At 41.1% G+C, this 22,039-nt stretch overlaps 1 protein-coding gene across 3 annotated transcripts in view; it reads left to right on the top strand.

The window, feature by feature from the left end:
• Window positions 1–22,039, top strand: part of LOC140191815 (polycomb complex protein BMI-1-like) — a 45,145-nt gene that overhangs the window by 2,082 nt on the left and 21,024 nt on the right. The window contains exons 1-6 of one of the 3 annotated variants that reach the window (XM_072249611.1): window positions 2,088–2,305; window positions 9,185–9,313; window positions 14,866–14,962; window positions 15,740–15,795; window positions 15,899–15,949; window positions 20,315–20,423. In XM_072249611.1, coding sequence (XP_072105712.1) covers window positions 9,202–9,313; window positions 14,866–14,962; window positions 15,740–15,795; window positions 15,899–15,949; window positions 20,315–20,423 — 425 coding nt within the window. In that variant the 5' untranslated portion in view covers window positions 2,088–2,305; window positions 9,185–9,201. Of the gene's footprint in view, window positions 1–2,087; window positions 2,306–7,096; window positions 7,234–9,184; window positions 9,314–14,865; window positions 14,963–15,739; window positions 15,796–15,898; window positions 15,950–20,314; window positions 20,424–22,039 lie in introns of those variants that run through there. The other 2 variants (XM_072249609.1, XM_072249610.1) reach the window with 2 other exon arrangements.

Here is a 22,039-nt window from a genome sequence, read left to right as displayed (position 1 = left end):
AATACTAGAAGCCTGTCGTGTCTGTTCTCTGCAAATTACACATTGACCTCCCCGGCGCAACTAAATCGAATCAGGTCAGAAATACAAGATCTGCTCTTTAGTCATTTAAATATATATGATTAGATTGAGAGGCGCTTCTCAGCCCCAGTTTAGGAGTATTACATGCGAACGAGAGGTGGGGAGGAGCTGGGAGGAAAATTACTGGGCACCCGGCCCGTTAGTGGATTTCCTGACGACGCTCCGGGCCGTTGCTGTGCTGTCTACCATAAGGCGAAAGTCTCTGTTGTTATTCTCACCCGCTCCCCTTCCCCTTTAATTCACCCCAGCACGCCCCCCACCCCCAGCTGATCATGGGAACTGAGTTTATGTGTTGAGGAACGGGTTGGCGATTGGAAAGTGTTTTGGAGGAAGTTAATGCTTCGCTCCGCGTGTTTAATATAGAGCAGCTCAGGACTCTCCTATAGCTGATTACTCAAAACCATGTGATACAACACTTTCTTAAAAAAAAAGCAAACATTTTGACACAGTCTTCTTTCCGAATCACGTGTACAGCGTATCCGGCTCCCAGTCACTGCAGTTCCCTTGATATACCACCGTAACCAACCGATGTTTTCTGCGGGAGCCATTGAACGTGAACCCCACGGCCAACCCTCCTCGGTAGCCGCACTGAAAGGCTGAAGTAACCCACACAACGAATTCGGGAACGGCGCCGGCATTAGTTGTCCTCCCTCTCGTCGAGGTCCCCGACAATTAAACGCAATAAGCAAACTACCAACACGAAATCAGTTAGATGTCGAGTTGCACAACTTCCAGATGTTAAACGTGTCCATGATTATCTGCCCGTTAAATATACAACCCCAATGTATATCATGTCTATAACTAAAATGTCCCCGACAGTTAGAAATTCCCGTCCACTAGCCATGTCCGATTGAAGGCTTCCGACGCACACATTGTCCTACACCTCTTAATGTGGACAGGCTTCCGACGACACTCATTGTCGCTTATTTCTTAATGTGGATCTGTTTCTGCCATTGTCAACTCGGGTTACTCTGAAAGTTGACTAGCATTTTGCTCTAACGCCACCTTTCATCCTTTCTACCATTAATTACCGCCTCGAACAACAAGGTTGGTGTTCGCGAGGAAATGAGTTAGATTCGATTAGGTTTTACTAATCGGAATGAAATCATACGTCTGCCTGTCAAAAGGAAACTAACTACATTCTGGCACATTCCGCAGTCCGTACAACAGAAATGTATTCTGTCGGTTAGTCATACCACATTACCAGGCCTCTCACAACTGAGAAACATTTCATGTCGAAACATTCCTAGAATTATATTTTTATTCATAAGGTACTTTAACCATAACGTGCACATTAAAACCGCAATCTTTTTCTGCATCTTTATGTAAAAATCTAGCCGTTGTGTATATCGACAATATATTTATCAGTAGGCTCATCTCAGTGATAGGCTGGTAACAATTCGAATGATATTTGGAAAATTGTCCTGAAAGTGACAATGGCAAAGTACCTTTAATTGGCTGCGATTCCCTGTATCCCGCCGGGCTGCTCAGTAATAAGGGCACCATGCTTGAAAAGTGGGCTGCCCTCGCTGTGAAAGCAAGTTCACGGGTCACAGGAATGGGACCAGGAAAGGGATGTGGTGGGGTCGGGGGGGGGGGGAGATCCCCGTAACTCCGAAGAAAACCTTCGTCTACATCTGAACTGCTGTGGGAACCATATGTAGTCTTACAATGTAAAACCTCATGTCCTGTGGACATCTTAATATTGACAAACACGGAGTTCCTTTACTACTATTTATTTCATCATGCCTTTTGTTATGAGAAGCTGTTTAAGATTCTCCAATCGTCTGCATTGAATTCCAGGCTGGTATTATTTACGTCACAGGCCCGCATTGTTTACTTGGAAGAACCGCGATACACAGATTCGAATTCTGTTCCTCTGCCCCTTATCGATAAGGGATACAGCTGTTGCACATTCGCGCTACAGTAATCAGCAGCATAGGCGACCTTTTAAAACGAAACGGTTAGGCAATGAACTTGTCTAAATTCATTGAACGATGCGTTTGTATCTAAGATATCTGAGAACAGTGTTGATATCTGTTTTAAGTTCCAGTTCTGCCCTGTAATATTATTGCTAAACTCATGGATTTTAATCGTGTTATTGTGAAGTCCAAACACTTGGAGATAGACTTAATTTTTTACGACTCCTTAGACAGTACAACTTGCGTGTGATGGAGGGATTCTGAAACATTGCGCTATTTTCCCTCCTATCTTCGCTGTTACTCAGGTAGGTGGGGGAAATGTCGATCAATTTTACAGCGACGAGTTTTATTTCCCCCAACTGGTGTTTGAGAGTAAAATCTTCCAGTGGCGCTTGGCATCTTTTTGCTGGACCAAGCAACTCGCATTTACTGCCAGGGAATGACAGCCGATTCTTGGCGATGGTGGCGTTCTGCAGGCGGGAAATGTAATCCACTGCGAAAGCGCGGAGATGTGTTGACTTTCACTGAAACAGAGGAAGCGCTCTGGCCTGCAACCTTTCAGCCTTCTATCATTGGTTCAAACTCAAATAGCCAGCAAACACTGAGATCCATAGTGGGGAGGGCGCGAGGAGGAGTGTGAGGTGGTTTGAGAGGAATTAGTAGTAATGGTGGAATCTCGGAGGGTGGCAGGGGGTGGGGTTTTGGTGGGGTGTCACATGACCTGTAATTTGTATCTGTCAAGGTTCTGTATTTATAATCCGGGGTTCTCCCATTTGATAACGTCATTATCACCGTCTTTAAAGTAAATGAGCAACTTGAAATATGTTAAACATAGATGACCGAAAAATGTTCTTCGTAAAACTGCAAATGTTGACAGTTTTCCTAAAACGGCACCGTTATGCCAATGACGTCTGTCGCAAATTCTGGAGTATGATGAAAGTTTTCTTAAAAAGTCATGATTTCCCGGGCACTATGTCCATTTCTGGATACAGCATTTGGATTTCAGAATCAGTTTTAATATCACTTACATATGTCGTGAAATTCATTGTTTTGCGGCAGCAGTACATTGCAATACCTAAAAGCTATAAATCACAATAGTAACTAAATTAAATAGGTAGTATAAAAAGAGAGCAGAAATGGTGAGGCTGTGTTGGTTCAATGTCCATTCAGAAATCTGATGGCAGAGGGGAAGAAACTGTTCCTGAATCGTTGAGTGTGTGCCTTCAGGTCCCTGATGGTCGCAATGAGAAGAGGGTATGTCCTGGGTGATGGGGGTCCTTCATAATGAATGCTGCCTTTTTGAAGTGTCTTCTTATGAAGATGTCCTCGATGGTAGGGAGGCTAGTGCCCACGATGGATTTGAACGAGTTTTCAACCCTCCACAGCCTTTTCAGATTCAGAATTGAACTCTTGGTGGTGTCTGAATGCTAAGTCTGAATTCATTCCTCAGCAGAGTGAAGCGTTCATTTTTTTAAAGTCCAACTTAAACGTTTGATTCAATCATGCCTGCGTAACAGAGAAGTAGTATCCACGCCAGGACCACCAGAATCTAAAACAGCTACTTTCCCCAAGCAGTAAGGCTGATCAACACCTTCACCCACTAACTCACCTCTCCACACCCCCAACCACCACTACTTTATCATTTCCTGTTAGAGTCTCCTTGTGTACAGATGTTCCTCTGCCTATTGTTACTTTATGGACGTTCAAACAATCGATGTATATAAGCTATCTTATGCATTTATATTTATGGCGTTTTTATTAGTGTTCTTTATTTGATTGTGTTTTTTTCGTGCTGTAATCGGATCCTGAGTAACAATTATCTCGTTCTCTTTTACACTTGTGTACTAGAAATGACATTAAACAATCTTGAATTTTGATGTGTCCCATCTCCAAACTCACTACTGGTCAGTGTACCGGCGGAGTGAGACAGTTTGACAGTTTTTCTCAGCTGCTGTGAAAGGTAAACTTTTCAACGTTTTCAACGTGAAGTCGGTCATGGGAAAGTCCGAAAGCGTCACCTGCAGATCAAATAGACTCTAACCCTTGCAGTCTCAAACCTGCTACTCATTTCAAACGTGCAAGCATAAAGGTAAACACACATTCATACATACGCACATACAGACACACACACAAGTACTCAGTACAAATAGTCTTTACACAAAATACATACCTGCTCACCTTCACATACAGTTATGCTCACTCAGAAAAAAATGGACTCACGTTTATAGACACACAATTAGTAAATTAGTAACGTTGTTATTACTGTAAATAGGTAACATTGTTATTATTTGCACATGTGCCAAGGTACAGTGAAAAACGTGTCCATGTAGATCAATTCATTACAACGGTGCATTGAGGTAGTACAATAACAGAATGCAGTGATGTGTAACAGTACTGATACAGTGCAATGCAGGCAGACACTGAGGTGCACATGATAGAGATGGATTGTGTGGACACGGGTCCATCTTATCGTTTAGAGTTTGTTCAATAGGCTTTTATATTCAATAGTCATCAAGCATACATGTCCTCATAGGCCCATCCATTGCACATTCATGACAACACACACACACTCACTGCAAACTCTCCCATTAGCTCACGCTCTCACATGCACATGTCCCACGCTCAAACACTTAATCGCAACACAGGACCCGAATTCAAAGTACCTTACAAAGAAACGTGTACTCAAGCACACGTAGAAACGGGGGTTCACAATCAAACGCTGACAGTCTGGTTGCTGGCAGTCCTTTAAACTAATTGATATCTTGGCTGAAACATGCGCCAATATCTAAAATGGATTTCGCAGAGCTGGGTTTAATTTTCAGGTATGGCTGGTGGGCTTCTACACTATCGCTTGTTAACTGTATGTACAGATTTTTTTTTCCCCGCGGGGAGAGCGTGGAGTGGGGAAATCTTCGGAAGTGTAACGACGGTCGCTATAGTAACCAGAAGTAGGCTCTGTAGCCGTTGCCCACGTCTCTACATGCACAGGGTTATATTCCTTTACAAAGATATACGGGAAGGACTATGCTCGGGCTAATTCAATGCAACGTATGCTTTATGTCGAGTGGCGAATATATCACGCACTGCTGTGACGCGAGGGTGTATTTTCAACATGTTTTTAACATGTGTGGCCCCCGCGTAATAGGTTGCACAATAAATGTTCATTGGATCATCTATCTCACTTTGTATGGATCAGTATTTGTGTGTGTGTGTGTGTGTGTGTGAGAGAGTGTGTGTGAGAGAGAGAGAGAGAGAGAATGTGTAAAGGGAACAAGAGATTGACTCGCTATTTGTAATTAATCTGCGTCAGCATTCTGCTGGAAAGCTGTGAGCATGTGTTATACAGGAGGCACAGATCAGACGTGCGGCGGGATTAAGTCAAATTCCAATAATGCGGGCACAAGTGTCGCATTCACAGTTTAACAGATGTTTACTCCACTCGGTAGCTTGCAGGCCCGGCCTAGCGAACTGGTGATTACCCAAACCCCGTACCAACCTGGGCGAAATTGTGGCCGATCGTTCCTTTGCGATCGAAATGTACAGTCATGCCATCGGGGTCACGGTATCGACCTCAAAAGCACCAACGTGTGCTACTGTCTGTGCAAGTAAACACGATACTGGTAACTATCCATGTTATGTATGTCCCAGCACAGGGACAGCAGCTGACGTTAAGGGCCACAGAGTAATGTTCGTGGAGAAACGGACATTGTTGGATGGGAAACGCCTTACACAATAATTTGGGATGGGTTTACCGATAAGAGTCTGGGTCTCCTGAGCTTTTATGTGCATGCATGTTTTATATCAAGATTCAAGATTGTTTAATGTCATTTTCAGTACACAAGAGTAAAGGAGAATAAAATAATTGATACTCCTCATCCGATGCAGCACAAAAAAACCAATAAGACAAACAACACAATAATAAAAACATAGCAAACATAAATACATATGATAGCTTATATACATAGATTGATTGTATGTCCATAAAGTCACGCTAGGCACAGGAGTGTCTGTACATAAGGTGACTCTGACAGGAAACGATAAAGTAGTGATGGTTGGGGGTGTGGAGGGGTGGGTTAGTGGGTGGAGGTGTTGATCGGCTTTACTGCTTGGGGAAAGTAACTGTTTCACAGCCCGGTGGTCCTGGTAAGGATGCTACGTAGCCTCTTCCATGATGGTAGTGGGACAAATAGTCCATGAGCAGGTTGGGTGGGATCCTTCATGATGTTACTGACCTTTTCCCGGCACCTTTCTGTATTTGCCCTTGATGGTGGGGTGGCCGTTGCCGCTGATGCATTCCGCAATGTATCGGAGTCAAAATTATTTGCGAACCTGTTCCTCTTACTGGTTGAAGACAAAGATCTTTTATTTCATAAAGAGCTGGTAGACTATTTCGTATGGCCCCAGAAACTACAACCACCAGAGCCCTCCTTTGCCTCCCAGGGCAGTTTCATACTCACGTACAGTGTGTGTGTGTGATTTATGACCAACGCTCATTCTCAACTACGTACTCGACTGGTGAATATTTATAATCCGTTTTGCCTCACCAGTATTTTGCCACAATCCTTTACCTCCTGTCCCGAAATTCATCGCTTAATATGGTATTGACATGGTAATCGAGTAAAACCAAGGGCATTTTTAAACTATATCATAACCTTAAAAAGAGAACATTGCCTCCTTTTGCCTGCTGTCTGTAATACAGCGGCGATTCCATATAAACATGCCAGGTTGCAGTGGAGCAGTCTATAATAACGGCGCCTCTGAGTCGTTGTGTAGAAGGGAAGTGGCAGTGCCATTTATAAACAGTTTGCCTACAGGAACCATCAGCAACTTTCGATTTAGACTTAAGAAGACGAAAGGCTGGGAGGGTTGGGGGTAGGTGGGAATTGTTATTTGTCATTTTGCTAACGGAGACCGCGTTATACTCTATATCACTCAGTGCATCTTGCTATAGTGACCTGTGCTAAAGGATCCATCCGAAGCTGAAGTGCTCCCGAATGAATAAGGACTATGACTGTGCAATCATTTCTGAACGAATAATAATCCACGTATTAAAATAACGACTTCTGTACTTCTCAGCTTTACGTCTACGGTCAGAAATTGATTGTGGTCACGTGTTGAAGTTAGACTGCGCTCGAGTGTCACGCAGTAATTTCCCTTCTAAGAGCTGATTAGAAGACCAACGTGCACGAGTAGATTGAACAGCAAGTAATGGAGTCCGAGTTTTGTCGGAAGCGTAAGTGGCTAATCCCTGACTTTCTGCAATGAAGTGTTTGAGAAATATGCTTACGTACAGGAGGGGATAACAAACACAGAGCTATTTATACCCCGTTGCTTGGTAACCGCGTCTATATCTCAAGCTACATTTGAGGTAAAGCTGGTACAGTATATATAGTGGATGGGAAACACCAGACCAGAAGAAAGGTATCAGTGTTTGATTTAAGTCTGGCGATCCGTTTCTCTCCGTGAGATGATCTTTCACAAGTCTAATGTAAAAAATGCATAGAAATAGAGAAGAAAATAATTCACGTTCCAAGTACAGGTCAAGCAAACCTCGTTCTACACTTTTAAATAAGTATCTAGTATTTAAAAAAAAGAATATAGACCAAACTTTTAAATAAGTATCTAGTAATTTTTTAAAAAAAGAATATAGACCAAACTTTTTTTTCTATCACTCAGTAATTGGTGTTTCTATAAGATAGATCCATAGCAGCAAAATATCTTGGCAATGGAAAACATGGTTCATAAGATTTCGGACAATGAAATTGGATGCGGTCATCAATCTACCAAACCAGAGGCACAAATTTACCAGCTGTAATACTTAAATTGCAAGATGTAACGCAAATGATTCCCGAATTAACCCAGAAAACTCTCCTAAAACTGATGGATGTGAGGTTTGAAGTTTTTGAAAGGGACAGTTGCTATTTTGCTGAACTCAAAGGCGAGCAGAGAAGCGCCTTTAGTATTAAACGTGGGCTTTCTGGCATTCTCATTTGCTCTTCGCGTTGTCTCAATAGACTGTAAACTGAGTTTTCAGCAGATTACATGCGCGACATGCCTCTGCTTGAGAAATTATCTGAGAAAACGTGCTGGAAATCACCTGAGACGTTAACGGCCTCTCTTTCTGCAGATGCTACCTTTAACCGCCCAGTGTTTCTGGCATTTTCTGTTTTCATTTAAAGGAGCATAATATTCGTTCACGAATACGAGATTCACGAGAACGAGCCCGGGAATGAAAGGGTTAACGCATGAGATGCGTTTGGTGGCTCTGGACCTGTACTCGCTCGAGTTTAGAAGAATGAGGGGGAAGCTCATGGAAACCGATCGAATATTGAAAGATAGAGTGGACGTGGAAAGGGTGTTTCTGAGAGTGGGGAAGTCTAGATCCAGAGGGCATGGCCTCAGAATATAAGGATGTCCCTTTAGATCAGAAATGAGGAGAAATTTATTTTGTCGGGGGTGGTGAATCTACGGAATTCATTGCCGCAGACGGCTGTGGAGGCCAAGTTATTATGTATATTTAAGGCGGAGGTTGAAAGGTTCTTGATTAGTTAAGGCGTCAAAAGTTCCGCGGTGAGGGCAGTAGAATGGGGTTGAGACAGATAATAAATCAGCCATGATGGAATAGTGGAGCAGACTCAAGGGGCCAAATGGCCGAATTCTACTCCTTTATCTTATGTTTTTCTCTGTTGTAGAGTCTTCATTGATGTTGCTGCCTTTTGCATTCCTATATTCTGCACGTTTCACGGAGTATTGGGGAGATCTTGTTGATTGAGAAGTTACATGTTTTAAGATGTTAATATTTCTGGCACCCCCCCCCACCCCAAAACCCCCCGTCTCGCCTTAGCGCAGGGCAGCCGGTGAAATTGCTTTCCCACACAGCGTAAGACTGTTTCGCTTTTTGGGAAGCAAAAAAAAAATTCTATTGTAATTAATTTCGTTCATCCTTTTGAGGGACCTCACAGTTAGGCTTTCTAAATTAATCCCCGTTCTCTATTCAACAAAGCTAGGAATTCAGAAATTTCTGTTGTATCGAAATTATCAGTGAAGTCGATGTGAAGTTGACCCGGGAAGATTGTTGCAGGAGGTGCCTTGATAAACCCTTTGAATATTGCTACCAGACTTGTACATGAACTGTATCGCCCATAACTCAATGCGTCACTGAAGTTACTCTCTTGTCTCTCTAGAGTCCACTGCATCTAAAATGCACCGAACTACTCGGATCAAAATCACAGAGCTGAATCCTCATCTGATGTGTGCCCTGTGCGGGGGTTATTTTATAGACGCCACAACAATCATAGAATGTCTACACTCATGTGAGTTTATATTAACGCGCGCTTTTATGTAAACCCAAGTCTAAGTAACACAAACTTCTCCTGTCAGTTGGCTATCAACTGTTAAAGCTTCACTTCATTTAAAAAACTTTCTTAATCATATTTACAACAGTTTGATTCATTGTAAAGTTACGATTAATTTGTTTTTGCAATCAGAGTGCATGCTATCTTAAGTAACGCTTATAAGATACTGGAGGAACTCAAGCGGTCAGGTCCTCAGACTCATCAGGAGCCAAAATGTCGACTGTTTATTCCTATCCATAAATGCTGCTTGACTTGCTGAGTTGATCTTCTTCTTAAGCCCATCACCTCCACTGGGGCATTGGCCGCGGCCAGCAACTCAGAGTCTGTGTCCTGGGTTGAAGGTTGATCGTCCCTGTGGCTTCCGCTTTCACCACATGACTTCATATGTCTTCTAGGTGAAGATTCTTCCTCTCCCATGGATGAGGTCTTTGGAGCTTCTGTTCCTTTTTTAACGGGATGGGGTTGCTAGCCCCATGCCCGACCGCCTCCTTTCACAGCCACAGGACTGTCCATGGCGAAGTTGACTTGCTGAGTTCCTCCAGCTTTTTGTATGTACTACTCTGGATTTCCAGCATCTGCAGAATCTCTTGTGTTTATCACGCTGGCACATTTAGAATTATTTATCTTCCACAGCTAATAGACTCAAATTAGCTGGCATATTAAAATAGCATGATTTTCACGTTTTATTTACAGTCGTTGCCCCGCGCCGCCCCCTCCCATGGAGAGTGATAATTAACTGAGTGAGGCGTGGCTGCGAAAGTAAAATTACTAGATTTATTTATCTTGCACAGCTAATTGACCAAATCAGCTCGCATATTAAGACGGAATGATTTCCATGTTTTGTTTAAAGAAATCTCCTTCGCAGACAGTGACAACTGAATGAGGAGCGGTTGCAAAAGTGTAGATTGATTTATCTTACACAGCTAATAGCCTCAAAGCAGCTTGCATATTTTGGTAAAGTTAGTAAGTCCAAAATTACTCGCCTTCACTAGGAATTATGTTGCAATAGACCAGTTGTGTTTTGGCGGAGGCACCTTGTCTTCCTTCACCTGCTTTCTTTAAAATCATTAGACGTCTTTGCTGGCACTACACATATATCAGCGGCCTCGCGAATGTTGAAGCAGATGGGAGCTAGAGAGTTTTGCATTCCCCTCAGTCACGTTATCAGAGCGTGCGAGTGAGCCCTGCACCCGTACTGAGAGTTTCAGAAGCGTTTAACGCCGCCCGGTATACCCATAATATTCCTTTATCGTTGATCTTCCGCCGTCGCTCAAAATTTATCGCAGTGGCCACGAATGACGCAGATATCTTAGATTAAACTACAGTGTCCACCTAGGTAGGAGAAGAGGATGTAACACAATCTGACGGTTCATGTGACGTGCCGGAACAGCTGGAGCTTTGTTCGGCTTATTACTGAGGTCGTGGTAATCCTTTCATTAGGCTAAAACCCTCGCAAACCTCCCCTTCTCCAACAAGGTAACAAACAATGTCTGTCCGTTTCTATCCATCTAAAGTACGAATTACAGCCAAAATATAAAGCTGTTATATAAAGTTGTTCCCATCACCAGTTAATCAAAAGACATTCTTAATCGCACGTATTCATTTGAACTATTATTTTTTTACAATATCAAGACTAGACGACATCGCACTTGTATATTTTAAATTTACACTGCATTTGGGATTTTCCAGTTTTCAAGATTTCTTGGTATGCACAGGTACGTGTATGCACAGGTGCAATGAAAAACTTGCATGCTATACGTATGATTATGATACTGACATAAACAGAAGAGATTCTGTAGATGCTGGAAATCCAGAGTAACACACACAAAATGCTGGAGAAACTCAGCAGGTCAGGCAACATCTAGGGAAAGGAATAATGGCTCAACATTTCCGGCTGAGGCCCTTCATTAGGATCTATACTTTATTCCTTTCTATAGAAGCTGTCTGACCTGTTGAGTTTCAACAGCATTTTGTGTGTGTGTTACTTGTGATACTGACAGGAGTAATGCATGTTAAGTATGTGATGATTATGAACGTAGTCTCATTTTGTTGCTAGGTCATTCCGTTGCACTGTTCATTTGAACATTTATTCTTATTTTGTTATACCTATTTATTATTTAAAATATGCCTGTAATCAATCAAGACCATTTTGATTATTGGAAACAAACTCCCAGCAATCAATGGGAAATGATTTATAGATACAATTAAACCATGCCACAAGACTACATCATACAAGACAACGTGGATTCCAAAGACTTTTATCACTGAATTAGATTGATTGAGTAGTTCAAGAAGAAAGCTCGCGTAACAAAATTATCGCAGAGTTACATTATAAGAGAAAGAAATTTAATATTTTAGATGACCTTTGAAAATTATTCGATCTATTTTGGGAAGTTAGTTGGGAGACTTTTCATTGGGTTATTATTTTAGATCCAGTTTGATAAATCAATTTCCATCATTTAATGAGGTGTGATTCAAAATCAATAGCCTTATTTTTCCAATATATCTAAAGCATACTATTCTCCATTTAATTAAATTTCAACGGATTTGCTGTCGTGTGACAATATTCCAAATAATTAATATACAGTCAATTTCTCAACTGTGTTATGCGCTTCTGATCAATATCAAATGTCTAGTATTTCCTACATGAAACAGCGGAACCAACACCTTTACTGAAATCAATGAATTTCACTTTACTCCCTGAACCTTAGAATTAGGTTACAGGCTCGAAGCTTGAGTCAAGTATCTGACCACATGTCTGTGTAAACAATTTCAATTGCAGGGTTTGAAATAACTCGCTGAAGACAAGTTTTCTGCGTAAAAATAATGAACAATGGTTAACTTACACCACTGCAAACTATCTGCTTCGTCCTCTAGATAAAGCAACCAGCTCTCGAAACAGATGAATCCCTCCCGACAATCTCTACATACCATTCCGTTTCTAAGCAGGCCCGCTTAATATTTCTTTATAATTCACACGTGACTTTCATTTTTCAAGTTACTTACTTGCTACCAAACTCTGGAAAGTCATGAGGATTTAGTAAGTTTTTTTTCACAGAGGTAGATAATTTTTCTTCCTGTAATCTCTCATTTTTTTCAATTCCCCTCCCCTCAATTGGTTTTGCAGACAACTATCAGTCAGCACGATCCAAATGAAATGATTCAGGGTTTTTAAAAGTGCTCTGAATTATAACGCTCCTTTCATATTGTAAATATTGTATTTTGTAAGATGCGCCTGGACTGAGCTATTTTGTGTGTCTGGATAAATTCTGTAAATTGCTAATCTTTTGTTTAAGTTTAATGTTGGCATGAGAGAGCAATAATACTTTTCAAGTTTGGTTCTAATTCCGTTAAGGGTTTATAATATCTTTCATGCATTTTATAAAGTCCATGCAAAACTAGTTTACTCACCATACAAGATTTGTTTTAAGATCCACGGTTTCTTTCATATTCAGAGATTCCTCACCTTGCAATATTTGCAAATGTCTGGGCATTCTCTGTTCACTCCTGTTTAGATTCCAAATGATCTGCATATCATGAAGTCTTGTAGGATCACATGATTTAGTGTTGCGAAAGGATGACTTTGTTTTTGGAAGTCGAAGTGACGTCAATTATGTGATAGCAAAACCTAACTTGAAGGCCGGACTGTTTTTTCTGTCTCTGCAGACACCAGTGTTTAGTGGTCTGCGCGGGGTTGTCATGACGGCGTGTGATCATGTGACTTTCCACGATGTGTTACCGGATTGAGTTTACTGATGGCCGTGAAGGAGAATAGTCTGTTCACGTGTCATATTTCATAATGAATATTGATGGCAGACTACGCATATATTGCCTGTCACAGCAATCGCATTTAGTGTCGGTAGGAAAAAAGAGTACCCGAAACTTAAAGAACTAAAGACCTCTTGATTCAACAATTATCCCTCCATCGAAAACATTTCACTTTTATTTGTTGAAGGTTTTAAGAGTAATAACTATTTGAAACGCTAACTTCCTTGAAGTAGCGAGCGAAGGTGGCCTTAAATAGAAAATTTCAAACCATGAAAGGTTGTGAGGCAAATTTAAGGTTTAAGGAGTCAAGGTGGTTTGATGGATTTAAGAAATCGATTAGTTTTGAGCATGCAGAAGCGACGTGACAGGCTTCAAGTCCTGAATAACAAACTCTGCCCCTAAGCTCATTAAGAGTGAATATTCTCGACATGAACTGAACACATCTTTAGCCGTTTCTGAACACTTCAAAACATCCAAAGTACTGTTTCATTTCAATCACATGGGCATAATCTTTTTTTGTCGGAAGGCTCTGAATGAATGGCCAGCTTAAATACAAGAGTTCAAACGATTGCTCAAAAAGAATTCAAAACTTGCCATTCAATTGCTCAATGAAACCATGGTTGTGAACTTGCTAGGAAGTTTTATTTTGAAACCTGGCCAAAAAGTAAAATTATTATTAGGCAATTGAACAAAAATTTAAAATTATATTACAAAGAAGGCTTGATAGAGGCAATATTTCATTAGGAGTTTGAAGAGATTTGGTATGTCACCAAAGACTCCAGCAACTTTCTACAGAAGTACTGTGGAGAGCATTCTAACTGGTTGCATCACCATCTGGTATGGAGGTGGCTCTATACAGGATCAGAAAAAACTGCAGGAAATTGCATTCTCAGCTAGCTTCATCATTGGCACTAGTATCGAGGACATCTTCAAAAGGCAACATCCATTATTAAGGACACCTATCACCTAGGACATACTCTCTTCTCATTGCTACCATCAAGGAGGAGGTCCAGGATCCTGAAAACACACACACACACACACAATGTTTACAGGAACAACTTCTTTCCCTTTATCAGCAGATTTCTGAATGGACAGTGGGCCCATGTACACTACCTCACTTTTTTCTTTTTTTTTGATCTCTTTTTGCACTACTTATTTAATTTAATATATACAGTACTGTGCAAATGGTTTGGGTACCCTAGATTTTATTGATGGTTTCAGTTGTATGGCCCCCATAGAGTCCTGATCTCAACATCATCGAGGCTGTCTGGGATTACCTGGAGAGGCAGAAGCAAACGAGACAGCCAAGTCTGCAGAAGGACTATGGCAAGTTCTCCAAAGTGCTTGGAACAACCTACCAGCTGATTTTCTTATAAAGCTGCAGGACAGTGTACCTAAGAGAATTTAGAAATTTTTCATTTCATTATTTTTGGAAGCATCTTTGCTTTACAGATTTTTTTTTACATGTGCCTAAGGCTTTTGTACAGTACTGTATGTATATTTTATTGTAATTTATAGTTTTGTTATTATGTATTGCACAGTCCTGCTGCCGCTAAACAACAAATTTCATGACGTGTGCCAATGATATTAAATCTGATTCTGATATATTTGCTATGGTACCGTTTATAAAACTGCATATCTAAAACATATCTTTAATATTTTTTGTCTAAATCTTTGCAGTTTGTAGAACTTTGGTCATGTTTATAACATGTATCTCTACTTTTTTGTCTAAACCATTGCAGTTTGTAAAACTTGTATTGTTCGCTACTTGGAGACCAACAAGTATTGTCCTATCTGTGATGTGCAGGTGCACAAAACTAGACCCCTCCTTAGCATTCGGTGAGTTCTGCTGCCAGGTGATGTGTGGATGTGGGGAAGTGGGGTGGCCTCTTGTCAAATGTTTTTCTTATCAAAACATTTCTAACATTGGTAACATTTTCAGGTTGTTTTAATTATGGAGAAAATCACTGAATTGAATTTTTAATTAAGAGCAAACTAAAAATTAATTACTGAAATCAGTGGAGTCCAAATTTGACTTTTAATATTATTGCCAACAGATGGGAGGTCATATCTTGACCTACAGTTTTTAAAGAGTCATCGTAGATGTGGGATCTAACAATGGGAGATAGTCACCTCATCTGGGGTTGCATAGTAGCATAGCAGTTAGCACAATGCTATTACAGCCCCGGGTGCAGAGTTCAGAGTTCAATTCCAACATTATCTGAAAGAAGTTTGTATGTCCTTCCCGTGACCATGTGAGTTTCCTCTGGGTACTCCGGTTTCCTTCCACAGCCCAAAGATGTAGGTTAAATTGGTAATTGTAAGTTGTCCTTTGATTAGGCTAGGGTTAAATCGACAGGTAACTGGGTGGTGGGGCTCATTGGGTCAGAAGGGCCTGTTTCACGCTCTAGCTCTAAATAAATACATTTCTCTTCCACAACCCCTTTTGATAATTTACAATCTTCAAATATTATTTAATTTCCTTCAGTTTCAAAACTGGATTAATAGGTTTGGCCTGACATTGTTTATCTTCACAGTTAGTAGGCCAAGTATTGATGCGCCTTGGAACTACTTTCCATGTCCTTAGAACAACTTGTTCCTTCTTTCTTCCCCCAGGGCTGACAAAACATTACAAGATATTGTCTATAAATTAGTTCCAGGACTTTTCAAAGGTAGGAGAAGTCTGGTCAGTAGTTGCCTTTTTTTTTAATTAAACAGGCCATTTAAAGACATTTCAGACCTGAACCTTTTGCATTTATTTTGCTTATTTTGCAGATGAGATGAAGAGGCGGAGGGACTTCTATGCAGCCCATCCCTCAGCAGATGGTAAATGTTTATATGGAAGCAGAGGATTAATAGTTCCTGCAAACATGATAGTGTGTTGTTGTGGACAAACCTGTCTCTCCTTTCCCCCTCCCTTTATTCATCTGAATAAATCAAAAAATATCACTACTCGCAAAAGTTAACAGAACTTTCTGAATTTTGAACATAACATGAATGTGACAGCACCTAGTTTAATTCATGGGTTAACACTTCACTCAAATTTTCTTTGTATTTCTTTTTCAAAGTGTCCAAGTACTTTTCTATTTAGTTACTGTGCCCATGGTTTGTAAAACAAAACATAATTTGATTATGCGGCACAATGCTTTGCAGTACAGGCAAACCTGGGTTCAATTCCCTCCACACATCAAAGTTGCTGGTGAACACAGCAGGCCAGGCAGCATCTCTAGGAAGGAGTACAGTCGACGTTTCGGGCTGAGACCCTTCGTCAGGATGGGAATTCAATTCCCTCTGCTGCCTTTAAGGAGCTAGTGCGTTCTCCCTGTAACTGTGTGGGTGCGCCAGAGACGTACAGGTTGGTAGGTTAATTGGTCAATGTAAATTGTCTCTGATTAGGTTAGGATTAAATCAGGGGAATTGTTGGGTGCTGTGGCTCAACGGGCCTATTCTGTGCTGTATGTCAAATAAATAAATAAATAAATAAATAGATAAAGTACTTATTCCAATGATTATCAGGGACTGAAATCATTAAACTACACTAACAATAAAAAAAACAGTTTTTCAGAAGAACACCATGTGTCAAGCAGTATCTATGTCACATATACTGAGCTACAGTGAACAACTTTGATTTGCATGCCATTATTTCATCATATCAATACATTGAGGCAATACACTGAAAAACAATAACAGAATGACATCACGATAGTGAAGCAGTTAGTACGACACTATTACAGCTCGGGGTGTCGGAGTTCAGAGTTCATTTCTGGCATCCCCTGGAAGAAAGTTTGTATGTTCTTCCTCTGTGCACATGGGTTTCCTCCAACTGCTCTGGTTTCCTCCCACAGTCCAAAGAAATACACCGTCAACTCTGTCCCTCTGACCCTCTGACCCTCAACACAGGTGCTCCTCAGGGCTGTGTCCTAAGCCCCCTCCTTTACTCCCTGTATATCCATGACTGTGTTGCCACCCACAGCTCCAATTTGCTAATTAAATTTACTGACGATACTACACTGATTGGCCTAATCTCAAATAATAACGAGGCAGCCTACAGAGAAGAAGTCATCACCCTGACACAGTGGTGTCAAGAAAACAACCTCTCCCTCAATGTCGCAACAACAAAAGCTGGTTGTGGACTACAGGAGAAATGGAGATGGGCTAACCTCTATTGATATCAATGGATCTGGGGTGGAGAGGGTGAACAGCTTCAAGTTCCTCAGCATACACATCACCGAGGATCTCACGTGGTCTGTACACACCAGCTGTGTGATGAAAAAGGCACAACAGCACCTCTTTCACCTCAGACGGTTGAAGAAATTTGGTATGAGCCCCCATATCCTAAGAACTTTCTGCAGGGGCACAATTGAGAGCATCCTGACTGGCTGCATCACTGCCTAGTATGGGAACTGTACCTCCCTTAATCGCAGGACTCTGCAGAGAGTGGTGCAGACAGCCCAGTGTATCTGTAGTTGTGAACTTCTCATGATTCAGGATATTTACAATGAAAGGTGTGTAAAAAGGGTCCGAAGGATCATTGGGGATCAGAGTCACCCCAACCACAAACTGTTCCAGCTGCTACCATCTGGGAAACGGTACCACAGTATAAAAGCCAGGACCAACAGGCTCTGGGACAGCTTCTTTCACCAGGCCATCAGACTGATTAATTCACGCTGATACAACTGTATTTCTGTGTTATATTGACTATCCTGTTGTACATATTACTTATAAATTACTATAAAATACAGATTTAGACAGAGATGTAACGTAAAGATTTTTACTCCTCATGTATATGAAGGATGTAAGTAATAAAGTTAATTCAATTTAGTATGGAAATTATCATTGTAAATTGTCCTGTGATTAGGTTAGGGGTTAAATTGGTGGGCTGCTGGACGGCTTCATTGCTTGTAAGGACCTATTACTCACTGTATCTCTAAAAAAAATATATATTATGAAGAATGAAGTCTTTCAGTTGCAGAGAAAGTGCAATGCAGGCAAACAGTAAAGCGCAAGTCCTTAACGGGGAGATTGTGAGGTCAAGAGTTCATTTTATTGCACTAGGAGACAGTTCAATCCTCTTATAGCAGTGGGATAGATGTTGTCCTTGGGCCTGGTGGTATATACTTTCGTGATTTTATACCTTCTGCCCGAAGGGAGAGGGAAGAAAAGAAAATGTCTGGGTTGGGTGTGGTTTTTGATTATGTTGGCTGCCTTGCCAAGGCAGAGAGGTAACTAGAAATTGAAAATTTGAACAGAATTCTGTAAAAAAGAATTGGGATATTGAATATTGTCCAGTTACTGAAAATAAAAAAAAATGCAGATGCTGGACAATCAAAATAACAGAAAGTGCTTGAAATGTTCATCAGGCATTGATGAAACATTCAGACTATAAGAGAAAGAAGCAGAGTTAGGCCATTCAGCTCATTGGGTCTATTCTGCAATTTCATCATGACTGATCTATTTTCCTTCTGAATCCCAGTCTCTTGCCTTCTCACTGCAACCTTTCATACCCTGAATAATCAAGAACCTATTAACCACCACCTTAAATGCACCCAATAACCTGGCTTCCACAGTCACCTGTGGCAACAAATTTCACAGATTCACCACCCTCTGGATAAAGAACTTCCTCCATTCTGAATGAACATCCCTCTATTCTGAGGCTGTGCCCTCTGGTCCAAGACTCGCCCTGCCCCCACCCCCCATAGGAAGCATTCTCGCCACACCTACTCTAACTAGGCTTTCAATAGGCTTCAATGAGAACTCCCCGCATTCTTCTAAATTCCAGTGAGTACAGACCCAGAGCCATCAAGCGTTCCTCATAAGATAACCCTTTCATCCTGGAATCATCCTTGTGAATCTCCTCTGAACCCCCACCAAAGTCAGCACATCCTCTCTTAGATAAGGAGCCCAAAACTGCTCACAATACTCCATGTGAGACCTCACCAGTCCTTTTAAAGCCTCAGCATTACATTCTTGCTTTTATTTCTAGTCCTCGTGAAATGAATGTTAACATTGCATTTGCCTTCCTCACCAATGATTCAACCTGCAAGTTAACCTTAGGGAATCCTATATGAGGACTGCCAAGTCCCTTAGCACCTCTTACTTTTGAATTTTTGGCCTGTTTAGAAAATACTCTATGCTTTTATTCCTTCTACCAGTGCATGACCAGATACTTCCTGAGACTGTACTCCATCTGCCACATTTTTTCCCATTCTCCTAACCTGTCCAAGTTCTTCTGCAGCCTCCCTGTTTCATCAACACTACCTGCCCCTCCACCTACCTTAGTATCATCCACAAACTGGGCCATAAAGCCATCAATTTCATCATCCCAATCATTGACATAGTGTATAATGTAAAAGGAAGCAGGCCCAACAGACTGCCCTGAAACACCACTAGTCACTGGCAGCCAATCAAAAAAGTTTCCATTTATTCCCACTTTGCCTTTTGCCAAGGAGCCCATCATCTATCTATGCTAGAATGTTTCCTGTAATTCCAAGGGCTCTTTTCTTGCGAAGCAGTATCATGTGCAGCACCTTGTCAATGGCCTTCTGAAAATCCAAATACACAACATCCACGGATTCTGCTTTGTCTATCCTGTTTGATATTTCTTCAAAGAATTCCAACAGGTTTGTCAGGCAAGATTTTCCCTTAAGGAAACCGTGCTGACTTTGGCCTATTTTAACATGTACCTCCAGGTACCCTGAGACCTCATCCTTAACCATCGACTCCAACATCCTCCCGACCACGGAGGTCAGGCTAACTGGTCTATGATTTCCTTCTGCCTCCTTCCCTTCTTGTAAGGTAGAGTGACATTTGCAATTTTCTAGTCCTCTGGAACCATGTGAGAATCCATTGATTCTTGAAAGATCATTACTAATGCCTCCACAATCTCTTCAGCCACCTCTTTCAGATCCCTGGGGTGTAGTCCATCTGGTCCAGGTGACTTAACTTACCTTCAGACATTTCAGTTTTCCAAGCAATTTCTCCCCGAGAACTCTGTTTCTTTCTCCATAGGTGAACTTTTCGAGCGTTTTCTGTTTTTATTACGTTGAGTTCTTAATCAATTTCAAGAATCTTTGTCTAGAGCTTCAAGTTCTGAAAGTGAGGTCAGCTGATGGAAATGTTGTGGGCATTTATGTTTTGCAAGCATTAATTCAAGTATGTAACTGAGTACAATGATTTCTTCTTCCCAAACAGTCACAAATGGTTCAAATGAAGACCGTGGGGAAGTTACAGAAGAAGAGAAAAGAATTATCACAGATGATGAAATTATTAGTTTATCCTTAGAATTTTATGAAGGCAACAAGTAAGTTTATTTGTGCTTCCTAACTAAACATTATTCTTATTAATTGGAATTTCCTTCTCTTTTTTATCTTTGGGAATAACTATGAATTTAAAATTCAAAGTTCAAAGTGAATTTATTATAAAAGTACATATATGTCACCATATACAACCCTGAGATTCATGTTCTTGCAGGCATACTCAACAAATCCATAATAGAATAATAACCATAACAGAATCAATGAAAGACCGCGCCAACTTGGGCCTTCAACCAGTGTGCAAAAGACAACAAACTGAGAAAATACAAAAAGAAAGAAATAATAAATAAATAAGCCATAAATATCGAGAACATGAGATGAAGACTCGCTGAAAGTGATTCCATAGGTTGTGGAATACAATGAAATAAAAATATCAAAAATGGAAAGTTTTTTGATTGGCAAATGAAATACAATGTTGGAAAGTGTATGGTTATACACTTGGTAGAAGAAATAAACGGGCAGACTATTATTTAAATGGGGAGAGAATTCGAAGGTCTGAGATGCAACAGGACTTGGGAGTCCTCGTGTAGGATACCCTTAAGGTTAACCTCCAGGTTGAGTTGGTGGTGGAGAAGGCGAATGCAATGTTGGCATTCATTTCTAGAGGAATAGAGTATAGGAGCAGGGATGTGATGTTGAGGCTCTATAAGGCACTGGTAAGACCTCACTTGGAGTACTGTGGGCAGTTTTGGTCTCCTTATTTAAGAAAGGATGTTCTGACGTTGGAGAGGGTTCAGAGAAGATTCACTAGAATGATTCCGGGAATGAGGGGGTTAACATATGAGGAACGTTTGACTGCTCTTGGTCTGTACTCCTTGGAGTTGAGAAGAATGAGAGGGGATCTCATAGAAACATTTCGAATGTTGAAAGGCATGGACAGAGTGGATGTGGCAAAGTTGTTTCCCATGGTGGGGGAGTCTAGTATGAGAGGGCATGACTTAAGGATTGAAGGGCACCCATTCAGAACAGAAATGCAAAGAAATTTTTTTAGTCAGAGGGTGGTGAATCTATGGAATTTGTTGCCACGGGCAGCAGTGGAGGTCACGTCATTGGGTGCATTTAAGGCAGAGATTGATAGGTACCTGAGTAGCCAGGGCACCAAAGGTTATGGTGAGAAGGCGGGGCAGTGGGACTAAATGGGAGAATAGATCAGCTCATGATAAAATGGCGGAGCAGACTCGATGGGCTGAATGGCCAACTTCTGTTCCTTTGTCTTGTCTTATGGATTATCTCAATGATGGGGCAAGTGAAATTAAATGAAGTTATCCGTTTTGGTTGAAAGGTAATAATTATTCGTGAACCTGGTAGTGTGAGCCCTGAGGCTTCTGTACCTTTTCCTGATGGCAGCAGTGAGAAAGAGCATGGCCTGGATGGTGGGGATCCCTGATGACAGATGCTGCTTTGTATCACAGTTTACACTGACATAAACATGTACACTACTTTTATTTCATGCAATAGGGACATTATTCTGTAAAATAATAGCAAGGTCCATAGAAATCTGGATATTATCACACATTCATATATGGCAGGTTAGAGTATGTAATGAAAAGGCCACAAGATATAGAAGCAGAATTAGTCCATTTGGCCCATTGAGTCTGCTCCA

The sequence above is a fragment of the Mobula birostris genome, chromosome X (assembly GCF_030028105.1).
Source record: "Mobula birostris isolate sMobBir1 chromosome X, sMobBir1.hap1, whole genome shotgun sequence".
In the NCBI taxonomy this organism is placed as follows: Eukaryota; Metazoa; Chordata; class Chondrichthyes; order Myliobatiformes; family Myliobatidae; genus Mobula; species Mobula birostris.
Note: the sequence above shows the minus strand (reverse complement) of the source record. Positions and strands in the feature narration are given on the sequence as shown.